Raw genomic sequence first — 21,558 nt, 5'->3', positions numbered from 1 at the left:
ACAGGCATATGCTTTTCAACATGGAGCCAGTGCTGTTACCAGCTTAGTGCATTCTTCTCTCCATCAGAAGAATCAGATATCAAAGGCATCACTCTGATGGGAACAAGACTCTTTCTTAGCAATTCTTGGTAGAGCAGAAGGGAGACAGCATTGATCAAGAGAGCATCCAGGGGTTCTCAGGACAAAGAAGAGGGCTGTTTGTACACGTGTGAAAGGGTGTTAGGGATGGACTAGAGTTTAGGAATGATTATTGACTTTAGGTACATGCTTTTCTTTTCCTGAGTAAGCACTTCGACTTCAAGGGAGGAGTAGTGAGTTGGTCGTCCTGGTCATTCTTGGACCAAAAGTTACATCTCAGATTGATGCTGCTCTCGCATAAACATGCTTGCCTTTTAATAAGGATGAGTTGCTAAAGCTGTTAAGAGAACACATGGCGGGAGGTGAAGAGAACACAAATCATGTGATTAACAAGTTAAGGGTCCTGGGAAGTTGCTGTTTTAGGTGGCTCCCAACAGTGTCCCTTTATGTCGTCTGTCCTTGGAGAGCCATGGTGAGGGTGTCCTGGCTTTAATGATGCACCTGGTTCCTAGGCTGGTCGGACTGAGAGTGGATGAGTGAGGCACACACTAAGCTTCTGGTGTCTGACAAACTGTGAGTTTAGGTGGAAAACAGGAAAAAGCACACAGCATCTTTTAATGGCTGTCAGGCCGTGAGTTAAAGCCCAGGAGTGCATTTGCCCTTTCCAGTGGGGGTGGCTGACTGTCTCACTGTTAAGAAACTTTATCATACAGCACAGTCACAACATTGACAGCATTTTCAAAAAGATGTGGTTGTTTTTATTTATTTTAAATGAAAGTTTATTCTTAAATTTACAACAGATTCCAAGACAATGGTTCTTTGTAGGTATAGGTGGCAAAAATATTTTGGCAGGGAATTCCGATGTTCAAGAAGGAATTGTCACCATTCAGTCACCATCATCTCAGGTACAGGAACAGCTTTCTTTTTGCCAGATTTCTTAATTCCAGGGGTCCTTCTGCGTAGCCTTCACTTCTACCTCCTCAAGTTCGTGTGCTCCTCTTTTGTTTCTGCTTGATAGCCTCATCTTCCTCATTCATCTCCTTGGCCTGTCTCAGGGGATTCTTCTTGCACCTTCCTGGCCAGATGTGGTGCCTGCACCTGCCACCCCCTTCCACTTGTCCTTCTTAAAATGGTTTGTAATCTTTAAAATGAAACATATAATATGTTTGATAGTATATGTCCATACAATTAATAACTTATTAATGCAGAAAAGTATGATCCATTCAAAGGAATATAAAACCAAAACCAAAAATTATCCCTAAGAAAATCAGATGGCAGAACTACCAGGCAAGGAATTAACAACTGTTTCAAAGATGCTCAGAGAATTGAAGAAAGATGTGGAGAAGCACGAGAAAAGAATACATGAGTGTTCTGGTCTGGATCTATAACGTCCACAGGGGCCCATGTGCTAAAGACTTGCTCCCCAGCCTGTGGCTCATTTGGGAGGTGGTGGAACCTGAGGAAGGTGGGGACTCGTGGAAGAAAGTTAGGTCGGTGGGGGTGTGCCCTTGCAGGGGTTATTGGAAGATGAACTCTTTGCTCTTATTTTGCTTCCTAGCTGCCATGAGGTAAGCTTTTGTTCTAGCACATGCCCCCCATGATGTACTATGCCCCCACAGGCCCAAAGGCAAAGAGGGCAAGCAACAATGGGCTGAAACCATGGGCCAAAATAAAACTTTCCTCCTTGTAAGTTGATTATATTAGAAATTTTGTCACAACTATGAAACACTAACATAATAAACAAAATGAAAATAACAATAAGGAAATAGAAAGCCTTTAAGAATAAAAATAAAAAGAAATTCTGGAGTTAAAAAGGACAATAACTGAAATGAAAAATACACTAGAGGAATCGAAAGGACGATAGAAGCAAAAAGCAAAAAGAATCAATGAACTTGAAGAAAGGCCAATTGAAATGAGCAAGTCTGAACAACAGAAAGAAAAGGGAATAAAGAAAAATGAAGAGAGGCTGAGGGAACTATAAGACCCCCTTAAGCACACCAGCATATGAATTACCAGGGTCTTAAAGGAAGGAAAGAGAATGGGGGAGAGAGATTATTCAAAGGAATAATGAACAAAAATTTCTCAGATTTGATGAAAGGCATAAATATAAATGTCCAAGAAGCCCAATGAACTCCAAATAGGACAAATACAAACAGGACCATGCCACAACAGATAGTCAAGTGGTGGAATAACAAATACAAAGAGAAGCTTGAGAGCAGCAGGATAGAAGTACTTTGTCAAATATAAGGATTCTTGATAAGACTCTGAACAGATTTCTCATCAGAAAACTTGAAGTGAACTAGTAAGTGCTGAAAGAAAGACCTTCAATTGAAATTCAGCAAAGTGAGACTGAAAGTAAGACACACCCAGGTTCTCCAAAAGCTGAGTGAGTTCATGATCATCAGATTTGCTTTATAAGAACTGATAAAGGAGCACTGCAGGTAAAGATAAAGGATACTCGACAGTTTTTGAAGTCACATAAAGAAATACAGATAAGTACATGAACAATTATAAAAAGCAGATCATATTACAAGGCCAGTTTGTAATTCTGCTGTTTGTTTCCTACATAATTTGGGACTAATATTTGAAAAAATAATTATTAGTTGAAAAGTTGATATTATTGTAAGAGTGGTTTGTAGATCTACATTTTGTTTTCTATGTAATTGAAGAGACTAAGACATAAAAAATCACAATTGTTGATTTGTTTTTGTACAAATAATGTAAAAAGATATAACTTGTGACATTAATAAATGAAAGGGGGTAGAGATTAAGACATTGAGGGAACAGAGCTTTATTTGTTACTGAAGTTAACCTAGCATAAATTTAAATCAGTGTGATGACTTTAGGATATTAAAACATGAGAACCACAAAGAAAATACCTATAGAGTGTACAAAAGAGGAAATAAAGGTATTAAATATTTCACTGCAAAAAAATCAACAAAAAAAAAGACAGCAATGTGAGAAATGGGAAAAAAATCCAATAAATAAATAGCAAAATGACTGAAGTCCCTCTTTATTAGTAATTACTTTGAATGTAAATGGACTACACTCTAATCAAAATGCAGAACTTGCCAGAATGCATAAAAATAAAATGATCCAATGATATACTATTTATAAAATAATCACTTTAGATCTAGAAACACTAATAGGTTGACAGTGAAAGTCTGGAAAAATATATTCTGTGGAAATAGTAATTGCGTTAGTCAGCTTTCCATTACTGTATTAAACACACAAGATAATCTGATTATAAAGAGAAAAGGTTTATTTTGGGTCACAGTTCTGGATGTTGGCTTGTTGCTTTTGGCCTGCAGCAAGGCAATGTATTTTGGCATAAGCATGTGGTAGAAGAGGCTGCTTATCTCATGGTGGCCAAAGGCAAAACAAGAGAGACCAGAGTTTCACAATCCCCTTCAAGAGCAAGCCCCCAGTGAAAACCTCCCATAAGGACCCACATCTTAATGGTTCTGTTGCCTCCCAACAGCACCAAACTAAAGACTAAGTCTTAACACATGGGACTTTCAGGGACATTCCAGATCCAAACTGGGCCATTAATCACACAGCATCATTATTTATAGTATCTAAAACATGGAAGCAACCCAATGGTCCATCAATCAATGAACAAGCAAAACCTGATAGATACTTACAATGGAATATTATCCAGCCTTTAAAAGGAAGAAAATTCTGCACATACTACAACATGGATGAACCTTGAGGATATGTTACATTAAGTGAAATAAACCAGTCACAAAAACACAAATACTGTTTGATTCTCCTTATGTAAGGTCCTCAAGTAGTCAAATCCATAGAGACAGAAAGTAGAATGATAATTGCCAGAGGCTGGGAGGAGAGAGACTGGAGAGTTATTGTTTAATGTTCAATTTTGATTTTGCAAGACAAAAAGAATTCTGGAAAAGGATGGTGGTGACGGTTGAAAAACAAGAAGAATGTACTTAACACTATTGGGCTTGATCACTTAATGTTTAAGATAGTAAACTTTATGTTATCTCTATTTTATCACAATTAAAGAAAAAGAACAGAGACATCAATATTAAGCAAAGAGAAAAAAGGTTTTTGTGGGAGGATAGTAGGCCAACAAAGGGAAAGCCAATGAAAGGGTGGAAGGGACATCTCAGCCAACTGGTTGTCTAAATTTTTATTTCCTCCCTCTTATTCTAAATTTGGAGGACAAACTTGATCCTTCCCTGGCCAAAGGAGCATTTCGTGAAATCTAGAAATCAATACTCAGAGCAAATTACGTGTGTGGTGATAAAAGTATCTCAAAAACTACTAAAACAATTCTCTCATGTTATTTAGGATTGTTAGATTTACTCCGTACGTGGGTGTCTGCATATATGTGTGAAAAAAATTAAGAACATTTAAGAAATTTGAGGTAATTTGGTTTTCACAACCAGTCTAGCTGGATAACATTTTCTTTTTCAAGTATTTAATTATCATTGTGTTTAATATGTGAGTCCCCCCCCCACCTTTTTTTTTGTACTGGGGATTGAACCCAGGGATGCCACATCCCCAGAACTTTTTTATATTTTATTTTGAGGCAGGGTTTAAGTAAGTTCCTTAGGGTCTCACTATGTTGCCAAGGCTGGTCTTGAACTTGTGATTCTACTGCTTCAGCCTTCCAAGCCGCTGCGACTACAGGCATGTGACACCAAGCCTGGTTCCACTGTTTTGTTTTGTTTTGATTTTGGTGTTAAAATAACCTTTCCATTGTTAACACTTACTTTTTTAGCATTTAAAATAAGCAAAACTGTATATTGAAACTTACCAAATGAAAATTTGTAAAGTAAAACATGAAGTTGTACATAATGTGCAATGAATTCACTTTAATTCCTAAAAGGTATTGATCTTTGGGTACTTTAATTAAATAATAATTTCTACAATTCATTTATAGAAATTTACAGACCTGAGTCTGCATGCAAAATAAAATGTAGGTTTCTACAAATAGCTAAACAGAAGAGGAAACACCAAAAAATTCCTTTAAGCAATATTTTTGAATAAGTAGAAAAACCCATATTATGAAAATGGTAACAAAAGAAGGAGGCATTTACCAAATAACTAGCAGATCTCCTTATCATCCTTCGCACCTCACAGAAACAGAGCCACATCAAGGACACGCTGTTTGGGGAACTGTCATGATAGTATTGTTATCAGATTAATCATCCTGTATTTGTCATGCTTCAGGAGCTAAGATACTTTTTCTAAGCTCAGGAGGAAGGTGTCTTCTGCAGGGTTAAAAGTTTGTGTTGGTACTTTCCCATACAATAAAGAGATAAGGCTTTGGGTGTAGCTCAGTGTTACAGCTCTTGCCTAACTTGTGCAGAGACCTGAGTTCAATCATCAGCACCTCAAAGGGAAAAAACAGGAGAGATGGACCCATCAGACAACCACACAGGTTCTGTGATGCTCAGTCCTACACGGAGTTAATGAAGTATCAAAGTCTAAATAGAAGGTGCATGTACGTACTCACTCATCCTCCATTTAGAAACAGAAAATCAAATGGCCAATTACAAGTAAAAATATCTATACAACGTAAGTGGAGAATAAACAGTATATGAAGGTCCACTTCTGAAAGATGGCGGAGATAGGAGAAACACATGCTTTATGTAATCACTCTATTGACCAAGCATTTATTGATTGTTTCCTATGTGTCAGGCATAGTAGTGAGCTGAGGATACAATATAGACAAAGAGGACATTGACCTTGCCCTCAAAGTTTTTCAAAAGAGACCTCAAGTCATCTCATCTAACCATCTAATGGATGCTTAAGCCCTTGCTGCAATATCCCCGTGAAATGTTTATTGAAAAAACTCTGAATTGGCTTCCTGGATATCCATTCCAATTTCCCTTCCTCAATGAACATTTGAGTTCCAGGTTCCAGGTACTGGGTACCATGGGGAAAATTGTGAGGAATAGAGAGCAATGGGCAAAACATTTTTTTTCCCTTAACTTTAATTTAACATAGAAGTTTCAAACACTTGCTTGGAATTAACATTTTTGCTGTGAGACTTTAGCAAGTATTTTACTCCTTAGATAATTTCACATACAAAAGAAATAAAATAACCTCAAGGTTAAGATGATTAAAAGAGAAAATGTTCAAAAATCTTAACAATATCATTAAATAGATACAACCTCATGTTTACACACGATAGAAAATTTCTGTTCAAGATATCTACTTGGCCAGTTCCGTCAATGAAGTTTGGGGATGTGTTCCCAAAGTTCAGCTACAGCTAGATCCACCTTCCCTTTCATTGATTTTGTAGGCTAATTAATACTTTGGTAATGAATCTTTTTCTACTGAAACTAGTCAGAGTTGTCTCTGTTTTCTACAACTGACCACCCAAACCGAGATAATGTTGTGAACCCAATGGTTTTGTCTGCTGTTTAGCTGGGATTACTCTCTCCAAGACTAGCAAGGAGTGCATCTATAATACTGATTCCTATTTGTGTGATCACAATAAGCACCAAAAAAACCCCATGAAGGCCAAAATTCTATAGCTTTTCTCATGACCTGATTTTCCAATGTGTGCATGTACATGTGTGTCTATCTATCTTTTAAAATCTAGAAGTCATGTTAATGAGATAAACTGCACAAACTTGTTGAATTTCTAAATTGAGCTCTTGATTTTGACAACATAAAGAGCATATTGCACTGATTAGATAAAAAATTATAAAGAATATGAATATTTGATGCCCTGAGGTCAGCAATCTATATCCAAAATGTGTTGGACATATCATTAAGATGATAGGAAAACATGGATGTATCATATAAGCATATATATTTCGAAGCTTCAAAGGTCATAAGAATACAACTGTAACACTTGGTTGAAAAAGTAATATGCTTATTTCAGGAAATCTATATTCCCCAGGATAAAATGTTCCTTTGAATTTAAAGTCAAAATAGCATCGTGCAGGTGTTTACAATTTAATCACAGCAAACTCTATTCATAAAGAGATGAGATAGTTTAATCATACACTAGGCTATGATGTGCTCGTCGAAATTGGACACAATCTCAGATATCAAATATGATACTTGATTTTAGAAAACACTTGGAAAATGGGCCAGGAATGTTCTTTTCGTGCAAACAGACAAGGTGTCATGCAAATGCTTAAGAGTCATTTAAGGATATTAAAGAATAATTTTTTTTTTGTTTCATTTCATTTTATTTTTTTTTTAATTTTTTATTGTTGGTTGTTCAAAACATTACATAGTTCTTGATATATCATATTTCACACTTTGATTCAAGTGGGTTATGAACTCCCATTTTTACCCCATATACAGATTGCAGAATCACATCAGTTACACATCCATTGATTTACATATTGCCATACTAGTGTCTGTTGTGTTCTGCTGCCTTTCCTATCCTCTAGTATCCCCCCTCCCCTCCCCTCCCCTCCCCTCTTCTCTCTCTGCCCCCTCTACTGACATTCATTTGTCCCCCTTGTATTATTATTCCCTTTCCCCTCACTTCCTCTTGTATGTACTTTTGTATAACTCTGAGGGTCTCCTTCCATTTCCATGCAATTTCCCTTCTCTCTCCCTTTCCCTCCCACCTCTCATCCCTGTTTAATGTTAATCTTCTTCTCATGCTCTTCATCCCTACTCTGTTCTTAGTTACTCTCCTTATATCAAAGAAGACATTTGGCATTTGTTTTTTAGGGATTGGCTAGCTTCACTTAGCATAATCTGCTCTAATGCCATCCATTTCCCTGTAAATTCTATGATTTTGTCATTTTTTAATGCAGAGTAATACTCCATTGTGTATAAATGCCACATTTTTTTTATCCATTCATCCATTGAAGGGCATCTAGGTTGGTTCCACAGTCTAGCTATTGTGAATTGTGCTGCTATGAACATCGATGTAGCAGTGTCCCTGTAGCATGCTCTTTTTAGGTCTTTAGGGAATAGACCAAGAAGGGGAATAGCTGGGTCAAATGGTGGCTCCATTCCCAGCTTTCCAAGAAATCTCCATACTGCTTTCCAAATTGGCTGCACCAATTTGCAGTCCCACCAGCAATGTACAAGTGTACCCTTTTCCCCACATCCTCGCCAGCACTTGTTGTTGTTTGACTTCATAATGGCTGCCAATCTAACTGGAGTGAGATGGTATCTTAGGGTGGTTTTGATTTGCATTTCTCTGACTGCTAGAGATGGTGAGCATTTTTTCATGTACTTGTTGATTGATTGTATGTCCTCCTCTGAGAAGTGTCTGTTCAGGTCCTTGGCCCATTTGTTGATTGGGAAGAATAATTTTTAATCACATGATTTGATAAATTGAGAGAGAAAATTCTACTTTGTAGGTATTATAAAACGGGGTAGGTTAATTACCTTCAGAGAGATTTTAGAAGTAGTTCTGCATAAGAGTAAAAAAACTGAATTAGATCGTTTATTTTGATTTGCAACTCTATAAAATGGTTAGGAAACAAAACCATCTTGATCCATTTGGCAAGAGGCAAGGTTTCCCCTTTTGTTTCTTAAATTGCTCTGTGATACTTTTGTGACTTATTATGGTCTTCCTAGAATTATAATATTCATATAAATATCTTTTTCCCCTGTATGGTTATAAGTTCCTGAAAGGTAGTATCATCTTAATACCCTGATGCTTCTTGTCACCAGAACATTGTGAAATATCAATAAATAGTATTTGATAAGGATAAAATAGATTCTGTGTAGATTAAATTCTTACTTTAATTATTAAAATGCCAAAAGTCTACTTTCCAGCTGAGCAGTAAAGCCAGGATTTTCCATGACTCCAAATCAGGAACTATCCAGTAGCTGGCTGATCTTTCTAGAGTCCTAGATCCTAGCTCTGAGTAAGATTCTATTCTGAGTAAGCAAAATCTGAGCAGTTGTGTGAGGTCCATATCTGTATCAGGAAGCATATCATATGTCAAATGTGTGCACACAGCACTCATTGTAGGTGACATAGAAAGCAAAACTGTAATATGAACTTGGGGACAGCCTTATATAAGACACCGGGGTGGAGGCAGTGGAAGAAGTGCTATAGGGTGATGTCTGATGGACTGAAAGCATCCCAGTTTACATTTCACACAAACACTGGGCAGGCTAAAGAAAACATATCTGATTGAGGGCCAGTTTTTGACTTCTTAAAAGCAACTGGGAACTGGGCAAGGTGGCACACGCCTGGAATCCCAGCAGCTCAGGAGGCTGAGGCAGGAGGATTTCAAGTTCAAAGACAGCCTCAGCAACTTAGCAAGGCCCTAAGCAACTCAGTGAGATCCTGTCTCTAAATAAAATACAAAAAAGAGGTGTGGATGGGGATGTTGCTCAGTGGTTATATGCCCCTGGATTCATCCCCTGTACCCACCCCCTCCTCCCAAAATAAAGCAACTGGGACAAATATAATCTTGTGTCCTTATACAGGAGAGGGATGGAGGATACTCTGACAGCAGTGAGCTGAGCTGCCTGGGTTTGGGTGGTGAAGCCAAAAGACAAGTGATCATGGGTCCCTAAAAAGAAGGGTAACAGTGAGCAGATGCTGTGGATAAAGGTCATAAAACACACTTGGTAAAAACAGGGTGTTAAAGAGGATATTGGTCAAGTTTTGCATGCTCCAGTGCCATTACATGCTGTCTGGCTCCACCCCTTCCTAGTTTCTTTTTAATATTAATACAATTTAAAAAATATATATTTTAGATGTTGATAGACTTTATTTTTTTCATTTATTTATATGGGATGCTGAGAATTGAACCCAGTGCCTCACACATACTAGGCAAATGCTGTACCACTGAGTCAAACTCCAGCCCCTAGTTTGGGGATCTTAAGTAAGTTATTTAACATTTCTGCACCAATAACATACCAAAAGTATAGAGATAGTATTATGATTAAAAAGATAAAACTTTCAAGCTATTTAGAACAGTGCTCAATTAATTCCACATTATATAATCCTTTTTAAAGTTTACAATGTTATATATAATGTGCGTTTATGTGCCTATGTACACATAATTCATGTAATTTTCTTTTTATTTCTTAGACTTGTGCCTCTTGGCCTTTCTAAATCCCCACCTTTTTTTCTGATAGAGACACATGAGATACCATGCTTTTATTTTTGCTTCCTTAAAAGATTAAGAATGAAAATTACACTTCAGAACCCATTTCACTTTTCAGGTCTGGATCACAATCTTCTCGCACTCATTTACATTTTCAGGCAGCATCAGCTTTGAGGCAATGCACTTTTTAAGTTGCCGCCCTGCTGTGTAAAATGGTACTTCTTCTATCTGTCCTAAAATAGTCTCTTTCATGCCTCAAGGATTTTCCCTTTGGTTCTTGTTTCCTGGAATTTGATTATTAAGTCGGTATTTATTTTGCCATACTCCTAGTGATTTTATTGATTTCAATATACCCATTCTTTTTACTATTATTATTATTATTATTATTTTATATTCTGAAAGTCCTAATGTCCTAAACGTGCCCAGCCTATAGCCTCAGTCATTTAGTTCTCTTTTGTTAGATCTTCTTTACCTCCTCTCAGCATCCATCACAGGGAAGTCCTATCTCAAGCCAAACCCATGCTCAGGGCATTGGTGAAAGAAATACCCATTGAGACTGGGAGTGTAGCTCAATGGTAGAGCACTTGCTCATCATGTGCAAGGTCCTGGGTTCTATGCCCATCACTGAAGAAAACAAAACAAAAACAAAAACTACCCATGATGCCTCACAGAACAATTTTTTATACATTGTTATTTCAAATTTCAAATAGAGGAACCACAATGAATCCTGCCACCTTATTGCAATAACTACTTTTAGTGTCTACATGTACTTTTTTAAAATGACAAAAAATCTGTGCAAAAACACTATAAACAGGTTCAAAGAAGCACTGGCCCTAAGCACATTGTCCCTGAAATTGTGCACATTGGAAGACATTTTCAATGCACAGCAAATGGTGTGATTGATCCACCTTTATGTTCCATGTAAATTTGTTTTATTTTTGATAACTAAGCTTGGAGAAATGATGCTTGAAGCATCACAACAGCTTTGACTGACAGCTCCCTAAGTGTGCTGTCTCTTTTAAAGCAAACATAATTGACAGCTCGTAGGTAAAGAGCATATGTGGATGGATTTAGTCCACATTGAACACAGTGAAGAACGTCAAAGAAGATACTTGTTCTGTTATTTATTAAGATTCAATTAATACAGTAAAAATGTATGCATTTTGGAAAAATGGATTTACTTGTAACCTGAGAAAGATTTTGCTTTTAAGCTTGATTCATCTACAGCAAGGAAATACTGAAATTACTTCCCATTTTACCATTTCAGAGAAATTTACATTGCTCATTTTCTTACTATATATAATGTTTATTCAACTGAGAGTGCTCTAAATAATTAGAGATTTTTCAAATTGTAGATTTAAATACCACTCAAAATTTCTTTTTTGAAAACCTGCCTATTGTGAATAAAGTTAAAAATACATGCACATTAAAAAGGAGAATACTGCAATTACATTTCTAGGTATATGACCAAAAGAATGGAAAGCAGAGACTTAAAAAGATATTTATACACCTATATTCACAACAGAATTAGTCACAATAACCAAAAAGTGGAAACACCCCAAGTGTCCATCAACAGATGAATGGATAAACAAAGTGTGGTATATACATATACCGTAATACTACTATTCAGCTTCAAGGAAATTCTGACACATGCTACCACATAGATGAACTTTAAGCACATTGTGCTAAGTGAAATAAGACAGCTATAAAAATGACAAATATTGCTTGATTCACTTATGAGGTCCCTATAGTCGTCAAATTCAGAGACAGAAAGTAAAATGGTGGCTTTCGAGATGTTGTGGGGAGAAAGGAATTTGGAATTAGGTCCAATGGGTATGAAGCTTCAATTTGAAAGAATGAGATAGTTCTGGAGATGGATGGTGGTGATGGTTATACAGTGAGAATGTCTTCAATGCCACTGAATTGTACACTGAAAAATGATTAAAATGGTAAAGTTAATGTTATGCAGTTTCAAAATAATAGTAATAATAATAATGATGATGATCTATAGGAACCTGCCAGATGATCAATATGTAAACGGGCACTGCCAGTGGATTAAGTGTAATGGAATTTGACCTATTTCTAAATAGCATATGGCAAACTCAAAACAACAACAAAAAAATCCCTGAGGGATATATGTTCAGCCTTGTGTCCAGATAGAATAGATCTGGATTATGATCCAAGAATTTACATCTCTAACATACTGTCATTTTCTGTGTACTATATAATGAATTACTCACACTTTAGTGGCTTAAAACAATACTATTTATCTCTCAGAGTGTTCTGGCCCAAGAGCCTCCTATCAGTGGCTCTGGTGCAGGATCTGTCCTGAGGCTACAGTCAAGATGTGGCAAGAGCCATATAAAGGCCTGGCCGGAGGAGTGACTTCCAGGACGGCTCATCAGCATGGCTGTTAGCAAGAGACTCAGTTCATGTAGGTGGGCTATCCAGGGGCTGTCTCAGGATGCAACATCCCAGTTCTCCCAGAAAGGGCCTTTTGAGAAAGACAGACAGAAAGCAGGAAGCCACAGGACCTTTTGTGATTGGAATCCAATGTTGTACACCAAGACTCCCATTTAATTATCTGCTTCCAAAGCAGGTCATTAAATCCAGCTTACTCTCAAAAGGGATGGTTCTGCCTTTAGAAGAAAGGAGTATCCAAAAGCTGGTGGGCATTTGAAAGCCAATACATTAGGTATATTCCTGGAATGGCTGTAAAAATGTTCCATAAACTGAGGGGTTTAAACCACAGAAATCTTTATTGCCTCACATTTCAAGAGGATGCAAGTCCAAGATCAAGGGGTCAGCAAGGTTGGTTTCTTTGAAAGCTGTGAGAAAGACTTTTCTGGGCCTCTGTCCTCTGATAAGCTATAGGCTTTCCCTAGCTGGCAGATGGCTGTCTTCTCCCCGTGTCTTCATATTGTTTTCTCTATGGGTCTGCCTCTGTTCCAAATTCCATTTTTTAAATAAGGACTAGCATCATATTGAATTAAGCCACATCCTAATACCTCAATTTAACATGATTGCTTCTCTAAAAACCCTATTTCCAAGTAAGGTCACATTAGGAGGTAAATGGCATCTGGAATTTAACCACTTTTTGAAGAATGTGATTCAACTCAATTCAACCAGCGAAGGCTCCACATTGTTGAGAACCCACTGGTCACACCAATGAGAAATGTAGGGAGCCCATCAGCTAAATATTAAACCATTAAATATCAAAGAGCGAGGCCGTGGCAGGGCTTGGTTGAGAACTCTGATTTCATGAACCACCCTGTTTGGTCATCTTTGATCCTATGCTCTCTGTTGATCCCAGTTATCTGTGGAACCCAGTAGACGTGTACATTTTTTTTCCTGGGCTAAGGATTTTTATATTGATCCGCAAGGCTCTGCCACTCCCGGGACACTTTCTAGGAATCCTTTAAAGATGGAGGGCATCAATTTTCTGAGGACGACATGTAGTATTTTAGCTATACACACATTGGTTTGGAGGAGAAGAGAGTAGGGATGAGAGGTGGCAATAAAGCAGAGAGAGGAATAAGAAAATGAGGTATAAGGAATTTGGGGGAAAAATAACAATTATGGCAACTTACATGCCACCCACAGCCTGCCACCCCTTTCAGTGTGAGTCAGGGTGAGACAGAAGATGAAAATAAATACTTCATGTCAGATGTAAGATCATCCCTCTTTGCATCCAGGCCCTGCTTTGGATACCCAAGCACCTGGATGCTCAAATCCCTTATATAAAATAATGTAGTATTTGCACACAGCCTGTATTCATCCTCCCATATCCTATAAGTCATCTCCAGATTACTTATAATACATAATACAATATAAATTCTATAACTGTTGCACTGTATTAAGGAATAATAACAGAAAAAAATATTCATGTTCCATACAGATGAAATTTTAAAAAAAGCTATTTCTGATCTATAGTTGGTTTCATCCATGGATATGAAACCCGCAGATATAGAAGCCAAGTGTATACTTCTCAGGCCTAACAATTGACTTCTGTGACTAATAAAACAAGTGGTCAGAAGTATTTGAGGTTGGTTTGAGACTTATCCCCTTCCATTTTCTTTGGGGACTTATTTAATTTGGGGCCTTTCTCCCTTCTTCCACTATTTGGGTGAGGGCAGGGGAGGAGGAAGCACTAGGAAGATGGGGTTTTAAGAATGCCTGTATTGGGGCATCAGTGGGATCTTCTTTTGTCAGCCACAGCCAGATGAGTCTGTATCAGTATTATTTCACCACCAAACTCATAGTTTTCCTTCTACTTAAAAGGCGATTTCTTAACCTCTTTTAAAGCAGTAAAGATTTTGTAAAAACTAAATATAATATTCTACCTGTGTACTTCCTCCACCAATTCTGAGCCCCAAAATACCATTAAAGAGATGGTATAAACGTCATAAAGGATCAAATTACTACACTTCTACTATGGGAACTGAAGTCTTAAATCTTAAAGAGCCAGCATTTGGCTTGCTGGAAGCAAACAAGATCTGTTGCTATAGGATACAGGTGACAGGTCACAGATTGTTGGGAACCTTAGGCTGAGATTGAAGTGACAGTGAAAGCCAGAGGGAGTCTACAGAGGTGCATCAGAGGCCTGGGGGTTGACAGGATGGGGGATTCAAGCTCAGAACATTTGCTTTAACAGATCAATTCTATTTTATATGTTGTATACTGGTTACACGTAAAAGTTGTGTGCGTGTGTGTGTGTGTGTGTGTGTGTGTGAGAGAGAGAGAGAGAGAGAGAGAGAGAGAGAGAGAGAGAGAGAGAGAAAGTCCAACTGCAGACACAATGCATATGTAGAGTTTCAATAATAGTAATAAAACATCTATGAATCCCAAGATATCTACAGATAGAGAACACTGGCATGAAAACTGCCCTCCTCTGTGCTTGCTCATGTTTTCCCTTCCCTGCCTCTCAGGGGTATTTACTATCCTGAATTTTTTATTTACCATTCTCTTATTTTTCTTTATGGTTTTATTACCTAGTGGTTAAACTCTTATGCATCTTGCTGGGTCTTGCGTGTTTTTGAACTTTATGTGAATAGGGTCATATTTTGTGTATGCATATGGGAGTCTTATTTTTTTCCTCCACCTGGTGAAACTCATCCATAGTCATATGCGTAGTTGCAATCCACTTGTTGTCATTACCATATGGTGCTCTCTTATTTATCCTCCTATCAACAGATAGATTATTTTTGTTATTATAAAAACGTTGCTATGGGGGCTGTAATAAGCCAGGCCTCAGCACTCTCCACACTGGATCTGAGACTCCCCTCCTCCTCCTTTTCAGTTTGGTTTCCTGTCTGTCCATTACACAGGGAAGCAGAACCTTCTGATAAAGACTGGGATTAATAACTGAATGAAAAGGCTCTGATTTTTCTCAGTCGCCTGTAACTGGTGCTGTCCCTCCCCATCAAAGGGTTGGCCTTTTCCTTGGTATTGCTCTCTTCTTTCTTTGGGCAGCCCCCACCTACCTGCTACTCCCCAGGAGCTGAGAGCCAGGGCCCTCTTATATATGCCTCCTAATGCAGTGCATAAGAACATATGCAGGTTATATATCTAGGCATGCAGTTGATGGATTGTTGGGTGTGCTCATCTTAATTTTAGTAGGTCACTGACTAGTTGGATCATTTCATTAAGATTCTATCAATTTACACACCAGCAGCATCTAACAGAGCCTCCTACTCCACATCTCAACAACGCTTGATGTTTGTCCAACATTTTGACTCTCTTGATATTTATATTACTTTAGAACCAAATTTCACATTGTACATGACCCTATTGTATTAGAATTTTGGTACCTAGGATGATGATCTAGGCCTATGACATAAGAGGGGCTCAATAAATGAGAGAAAAATGAAAGGAATCCAAGTCTTAGACATCTGGTAAACCAGAAAATCATCAATCTATAACAATGTATTTGTTCACAAACTTGAGACTACACAAGAAATTCAAGGCAGCAGTGTAAGAGTTGCCCATAGAGGTGGACAATGTACTATATTTACTTTACTGATAATAGTAAAAGACTATAACATAAATTTTAGAAAAATAAAAGGAAAATACACAATTCGTCACCCTAATGTCAGTCAGAACTACATTCTTATATGCTCCAACATCAATTTTTTAATGGTTTAAATTCTGCTTTTGTATACTTATTTAGTGTTTCCTATTTGGTTAAATTTCCACCATTAACATTTCATTTTTTTTAAAAAAATGTTGCAATATGTAGGGAACTGATACTTAAATGTACATATTTCAGTGAGCTATAAAGCCTTGGTTCCCACATGTTAGTTCATGGACCTCTGACAATTGCTAAAGAAATTTTCATTAGGTTAAAAGGTTATAAAAAAAAAAAGAACACTAGGATGAGTTCTTCATACAAGTAAACGTATTACATTTAAAGGATTGCTCTTTATTCTGAAATTATTCCATTTCTACTTTTTAAATTTTTTTTTGTTGTAGATGGACAGAATACTTTTTATTTTTATATGGTGCTGCTGAGGATTGAACCTGGTGCCTCACACATGGTAGGCAAGCGCTCTGCCACTGAGCTACAAGCCCAGCCACCCCACTTCTACTTTTTTAATGTTAAAATTTTTGTGCTTTGGGAGATGATACTTATAAGTAGATGGCATGTATTTTCTGGACCACTTTATATGATTTCAGACTTTCTGTGAATGTGTATGTTTTAATTTTACTGCTCCTTCAAATCTAGATATTTGGAAGTCCTTTTAGAATGGTTTACTAAATCACTTTATTTGTATTTGATAGAAAGTACCCTGGGAGTTACTGTCAAAAGCGCACAAGTTTCAAAAAGCAAGGCATATGGGCTGGGGTTGTGGCTCAATGGTACAGTGCTCGTCTAGAACGTGTGAGGCACTGGGTTCGATTCTCAGCATCACATAAAAATAAATAAATAAAATGTACTGTGTCCATCTACAACTAAAAAAAAAAAAACAATTAAAAAGCAAGGCAAACTCATCTCTATTTGGCAACTACTCACTTCTGCCTGATTTCATTGAGGCTCAGTACCAATGCTATAAGGAACCCTCTGCAAAGACTAAGGCAGTGTTTGCTCTCAGTCTGTGTTATAACAGTGTGGGAGTGAGTGCCAGGGAACCTAGATCGGTTTGGCAGTTGCTGGAGATGGGTCTTTACCTGGATCCTGAAAAATGCGGAAAGTTAGGAGCCGAAAGCCCATTCTTGGAAGGCAGACAGGAACCAAGACTTGGTGTGAGCAAGGGCTGCGGTGCGGCCCCTGGGTGTTGGAGAATGAACTCCCACCGAAAGAAGGCAGGTTCGGCAGCTACAAAGGGTGCCTAAACGCGAGGTGCAGGGAGACCCAGCTCGAGGAGCAGCAATGGGCCTGGGACGAAAGACTGATTGAATTGTCACGCGGAAGTCAGTACCAAAAAGAACAGGAGAGCCCCTGGACTTGAGCACCTGAAGAGGCAAAGGGGCCAAAGTAAACATCTACTAGCCACTCCCACGAAGGGGTCGACACCGCCCAGGGGGTGGAGTCAGACACGCCCCGCGGGCTCATGCACCCAATCAACCGCGAGCCGTCTGGGGCCGCAGGACACGCCCCCGCAGCAAATGCCGGTTAAGCTCCTCCTCGCGATAGCCGGGGAACCCGGCGCCCGTCCGCGCCTGCGCAGTCGCCAGGCCCCGCCCCTCGCCCCTCCTGCCGGGGTCTCCTGCCGGCAACATGGCAGCTTCCTGCGTGTCCTGCGGTGGGACGCTTTCCTACCGCCTCTTTCTCGTGGGTAGGGTTAGCCTCGCCCGGAGGCAAGGACTTTGGCAAACCGCGGCGGCCGGTTTACAGACAGGTGCCGGATCCCAGGTAAGGCCTGGGAGAACTGGAGAAGGTGGTCATGTGAGGATGTGCAACCGGCGCTGCCACCCGCGGCGTCTCTCGTGTCCCCAAGTGGGGACTTTAGGGTCTTAGATATTTAGTGGAGCCTGAGTTTAGGACTGGGGAGGTGGGTATCGGCTTGTAGCGGTCCCTCTGGAGGTTGCTTGGGGTATTTGGGAATGCAGTAAAGCAAAGTTACCTTCAGACGGAGCGGGAGCGACCCCTCCTTGACTTGCTGAAGAGCCGAGGTTCCGTGTTCTGTGTTTAGGTGTGCTGTTGGGTCCAGAGGGGAGGAGGGCCCCACCACAAGAGAATGGAAACTGGACTCTTGCAGTGGCCTGGAAGATTAAATGGAGAAATTCACACTGTGGAGAGAACAGCAACTTTTTAAAAGTGTCTTGCAACTGCAGTTTGATTTCTCAAATTTCCCCACACCTTGTCTTTGGAGAGACAGAGGCCAGAATTTGTACATTCACTTAATTCCGAGAGTGGTGGGGAACTGTCATGCTAGCTAGCTGGTTCGCTGACTATGCCAGTTCACTGACAGCGTCCCAGGAGAAGGAACCAGATTTAAAAGGAAAGAAACGAATTTATTTTTGGATATAATCGTGTTTTAGGTATCTGTGGCATTTCCAACTGGAGATTTTCACAAGGCCTATAGATATGCCTGTCTATAACCCAGGAGAACTGACTTAGAAGTCCCTTGTTACATTGTAGAGGGACAGATAGTAGCCTAAAGGACAAACAAATCAGGAATTGGCCCCAGGAGATTTCAAATAAGTAGGAGTAAATCAGTGTGGTGTCATGGAAAGCAAGAGAATGCTTGAAAGAGAGAAAGTACCAAATATTGCAGAAAAGCCAAATACTTTGTCCCAAAATCTATTTTGAAAAAAAAGAATACTATTTTTTTGTATATTCTTTGTATTCTAGCTTAAATAAATCAGTCCATTCATTTATCCATCAAACTTTAAAAAAATTATATTGGAAAATATGCTGGAAATTTAAATTTTTCATGCATGTCTTGAGTCTGTCTTTCCTGTTTGTACATAAATATGTATGAAAGGGATCCTAGCATACAGAATATTTGTTTTTGACAATGTGTATGTAGGAGATGGGAACTAACTTTCTTTACCTTCCCCACAACTGTAAACAGTCTCCTTCTATGTATTTTCTCATGTTTTTAAAATCATGTATTAATATGTATATCAGATCACATTCCACTTTTTTGCTTTTCTAACACGTGGTAAAAATTCCATTAGGTCACTTACATCTGTAAAGCATTTTTAATTGCTGAATTATATTCTGATATGAATGTATTAAAGTTAATGTAACAATTGGTGGGCATTGGCTGTTTCACTTTGTTCCCACAGGTTTGCAGTAAATATCCTGGTCTGGTCTTTAGGTTCTGATACTTTTATTTCTGTGGTAGAGATTTCCACTTGTGAGGTTATTATACGAAGGATGCATACATCTTAAATTCTAATGGATTTTTCCATATAGATGTACAAAAAGGCTATAGTGGTTCACATTTTATCATTATGAGAATGTCTCTTTTCTACCTACATCAAGATCAATTGATTGAGTGAGTGGAATGAGATGGGTGAAGACTGATTTCTCCTAATTTTGATCTCCCTGATCACTCTTGAAACATAACTCCCCCCACCCCCAGCGGCAGATATTTACTGATCACATCACCTGAGGTAACCAATATATAATCCAGTAATTACCTGAAAGTAGCAATCTTAGCACTTTCAAGGAATGGCTCTGAGAAGGCTGTATCTCAGAATTCCTGAACACTACCACAGCATATGTTTTACTATATGGGGTACAGCTCAGATATAACTGAAAAACTTAACTGACCTCTTTAGATCCTTAATGATTCCATGTATATAGTTAAAGCCATTTTTAAAGCTAATTTTTTTCTGTTATTGAGTTCATCTGTCTTAAATATTAATATTTTTAATATTCATATTAAGAAGCACCTATTGCCATGTTAAATATTAATAGCTATGTTAATAAAATTTTTATTTTTACTCACTTCATGAGTGACTAAAATACTTAATGCTCTCCCACTTTCTTTTCCCCGAATTTGGGCCATAACCTGTTAATTATGAATTCTCAGAAGTTCAGACAACTTGAAAGGAGTAGAGAAAATAGAATAATTTATAATTAAAGTGCATCTTATACAGTTAAATATTTTTGCATTTTGTATATGTGCATTAGTGTGTACTAGGTGGTTGATTATAAATATTTACATAACTAGGTCACAGTCAAAAAGTTTGAGAAACATTCATACAGCAAGAAAAAAAGAAAAGTTTTGTTAAACTGCAACTCCTGGGTTCTTAGTTGTGACCCTCACTGGCTGACTTCATCTTGCTCACCAATCTAGTAGGATGTGTTTCATATGATACCTTAGTACAATACCAAATAATCGGAGTTTCCCAACTTTTGGGTCAAGTAAGTTAATTTTGTGAATGGCCAAACTTTTCAGATAATATGTCTGTGAATGTAATGTGAGATTGACAGAGATCAATATAGAAGAGCACAGAAGTGCAGTGCCTAATGCAGACAAGAGCTGTAAAGGATAGAGACTGTATGGGCAGCATCCCAGAGCAAGTGGTGATAGCAAAGTGGAGCCATTTGCAGCTATTAGGTGATAGCAAAGTGGAGCCATTTGCAGCTATTAGTAATGAAAAAATGGAGGTATTCTGCTCTAGAAATGTAAATAGATGCATAAAGGTATAGAGATGTGTAGAATAATAGTGGATTCTGGCAATAACTAATATTTGGTTATAGCTTAGTTTTGGTTACTGAACCAGGCCATGCAATATACCTAATCATTGCAGGAAGAGTTTTGCAAAAGAGAGGTCATTCACCGGGCAGCCAAGGAAGTGAAGCATCTCCCTAGGATAGGGAGATAAAGAAGAGAGTGGTCTGAGGTTTGGGGAAAACTTATTAGAGGTAGGGTATAGTGAAATAATCAGTGTTCTATGTATGCTTAATCAAGTTCATGGCTCTTCATAGGATACATGTTCAAGAATGGCGGAGTTGGAATGCTCTGAGGGTAGAGTTTTGGCCCTCTAATGTCAAAAGTTGATCTCTTAGATACTTGTATTAGGTCCAAGGGAAGGGTGAGTGGTTTCAACCCATTGGAGCTGCATCCAAGTTTTGAAAAACAACTTAAGTAACTGTTGCCATTGTGAGCCTGGTCAGTTATCTATAGAGAGCTAATGGGAATATATTGCTTAGCAGTGTGACCTCTAAATTGGTGATAAAAGCAAGTGAAGCTAGAGAGTTTTATGCAGGCTTTCTCTTGGTTTCAGTGGTAACAAAAGGATTAGAAAGTTGGGCAGGGGACAGAGGTGATCTGCTTTGCTATGCTAAAGTACTTGAATTTTTTTTTTTTTAACCTGTGACAAATGAAAATAGCTCTGGCATTATTATAAGCAGTGGACAGTTCTGTTTCATGATGTTCTACAAAGATTACCCATGAATTCTTAAATCCTCTGTGACTGTAATAACAGTAGTGCTAATTTAACTTTCTATATATTTATGATTTTTGTAAATAAGAAAAAATAGTAACAAATTGCT

At 38.3% G+C, this 21,558-nt stretch overlaps 1 protein-coding gene and 1 long non-coding RNA gene across 2 annotated transcripts in view; one reads left to right on the top strand and one right to left on the bottom strand.

Moving 5' to 3' along the window:
* Window positions 1–813: 813 nt before the first annotated feature.
* Window positions 814–17,563, bottom strand: LOC124078491 (uncharacterized). The gene is made up of 2 exons (XR_006846921.2): window positions 17,271–17,563; window positions 814–1,219 (listed from the first exon to the last, which is right to left on the bottom strand). It is a non-coding gene; the product is annotated as an uncharacterized LOC124078491 (long non-coding RNA).
* Window positions 17,564–17,779: 216 nt separating this feature from the next.
* Mrps9 (mitochondrial ribosomal protein S9) overlaps window positions 17,780–21,558 on the top strand; it is a 59,364-nt gene continuing 55,585 nt past the window's right edge. Inside the window, exon 1 of the mRNA XM_046423306.2 lies at window positions 17,780–17,955. Coding sequence (XP_046279262.1) covers window positions 17,821–17,955 — 135 coding nt within the window. The 5' untranslated portion in view covers window positions 17,780–17,820. The remainder of the gene's footprint in view (window positions 17,956–21,558) is intronic.

Source organism: Marmota monax, unplaced genomic scaffold, assembly GCF_021218885.2.
Source record: "Marmota monax isolate L192 unplaced genomic scaffold, Marmota_monax_Labrador192_F-V1.1 WCK01_AAM20220418_F8-fsc00271, whole genome shotgun sequence".
NCBI lineage: Eukaryota > Metazoa > Chordata > Mammalia > Rodentia > Sciuridae > Marmota > Marmota monax.
Note: the sequence above shows the minus strand (reverse complement) of the source record. Positions and strands in the feature narration are given on the sequence as shown.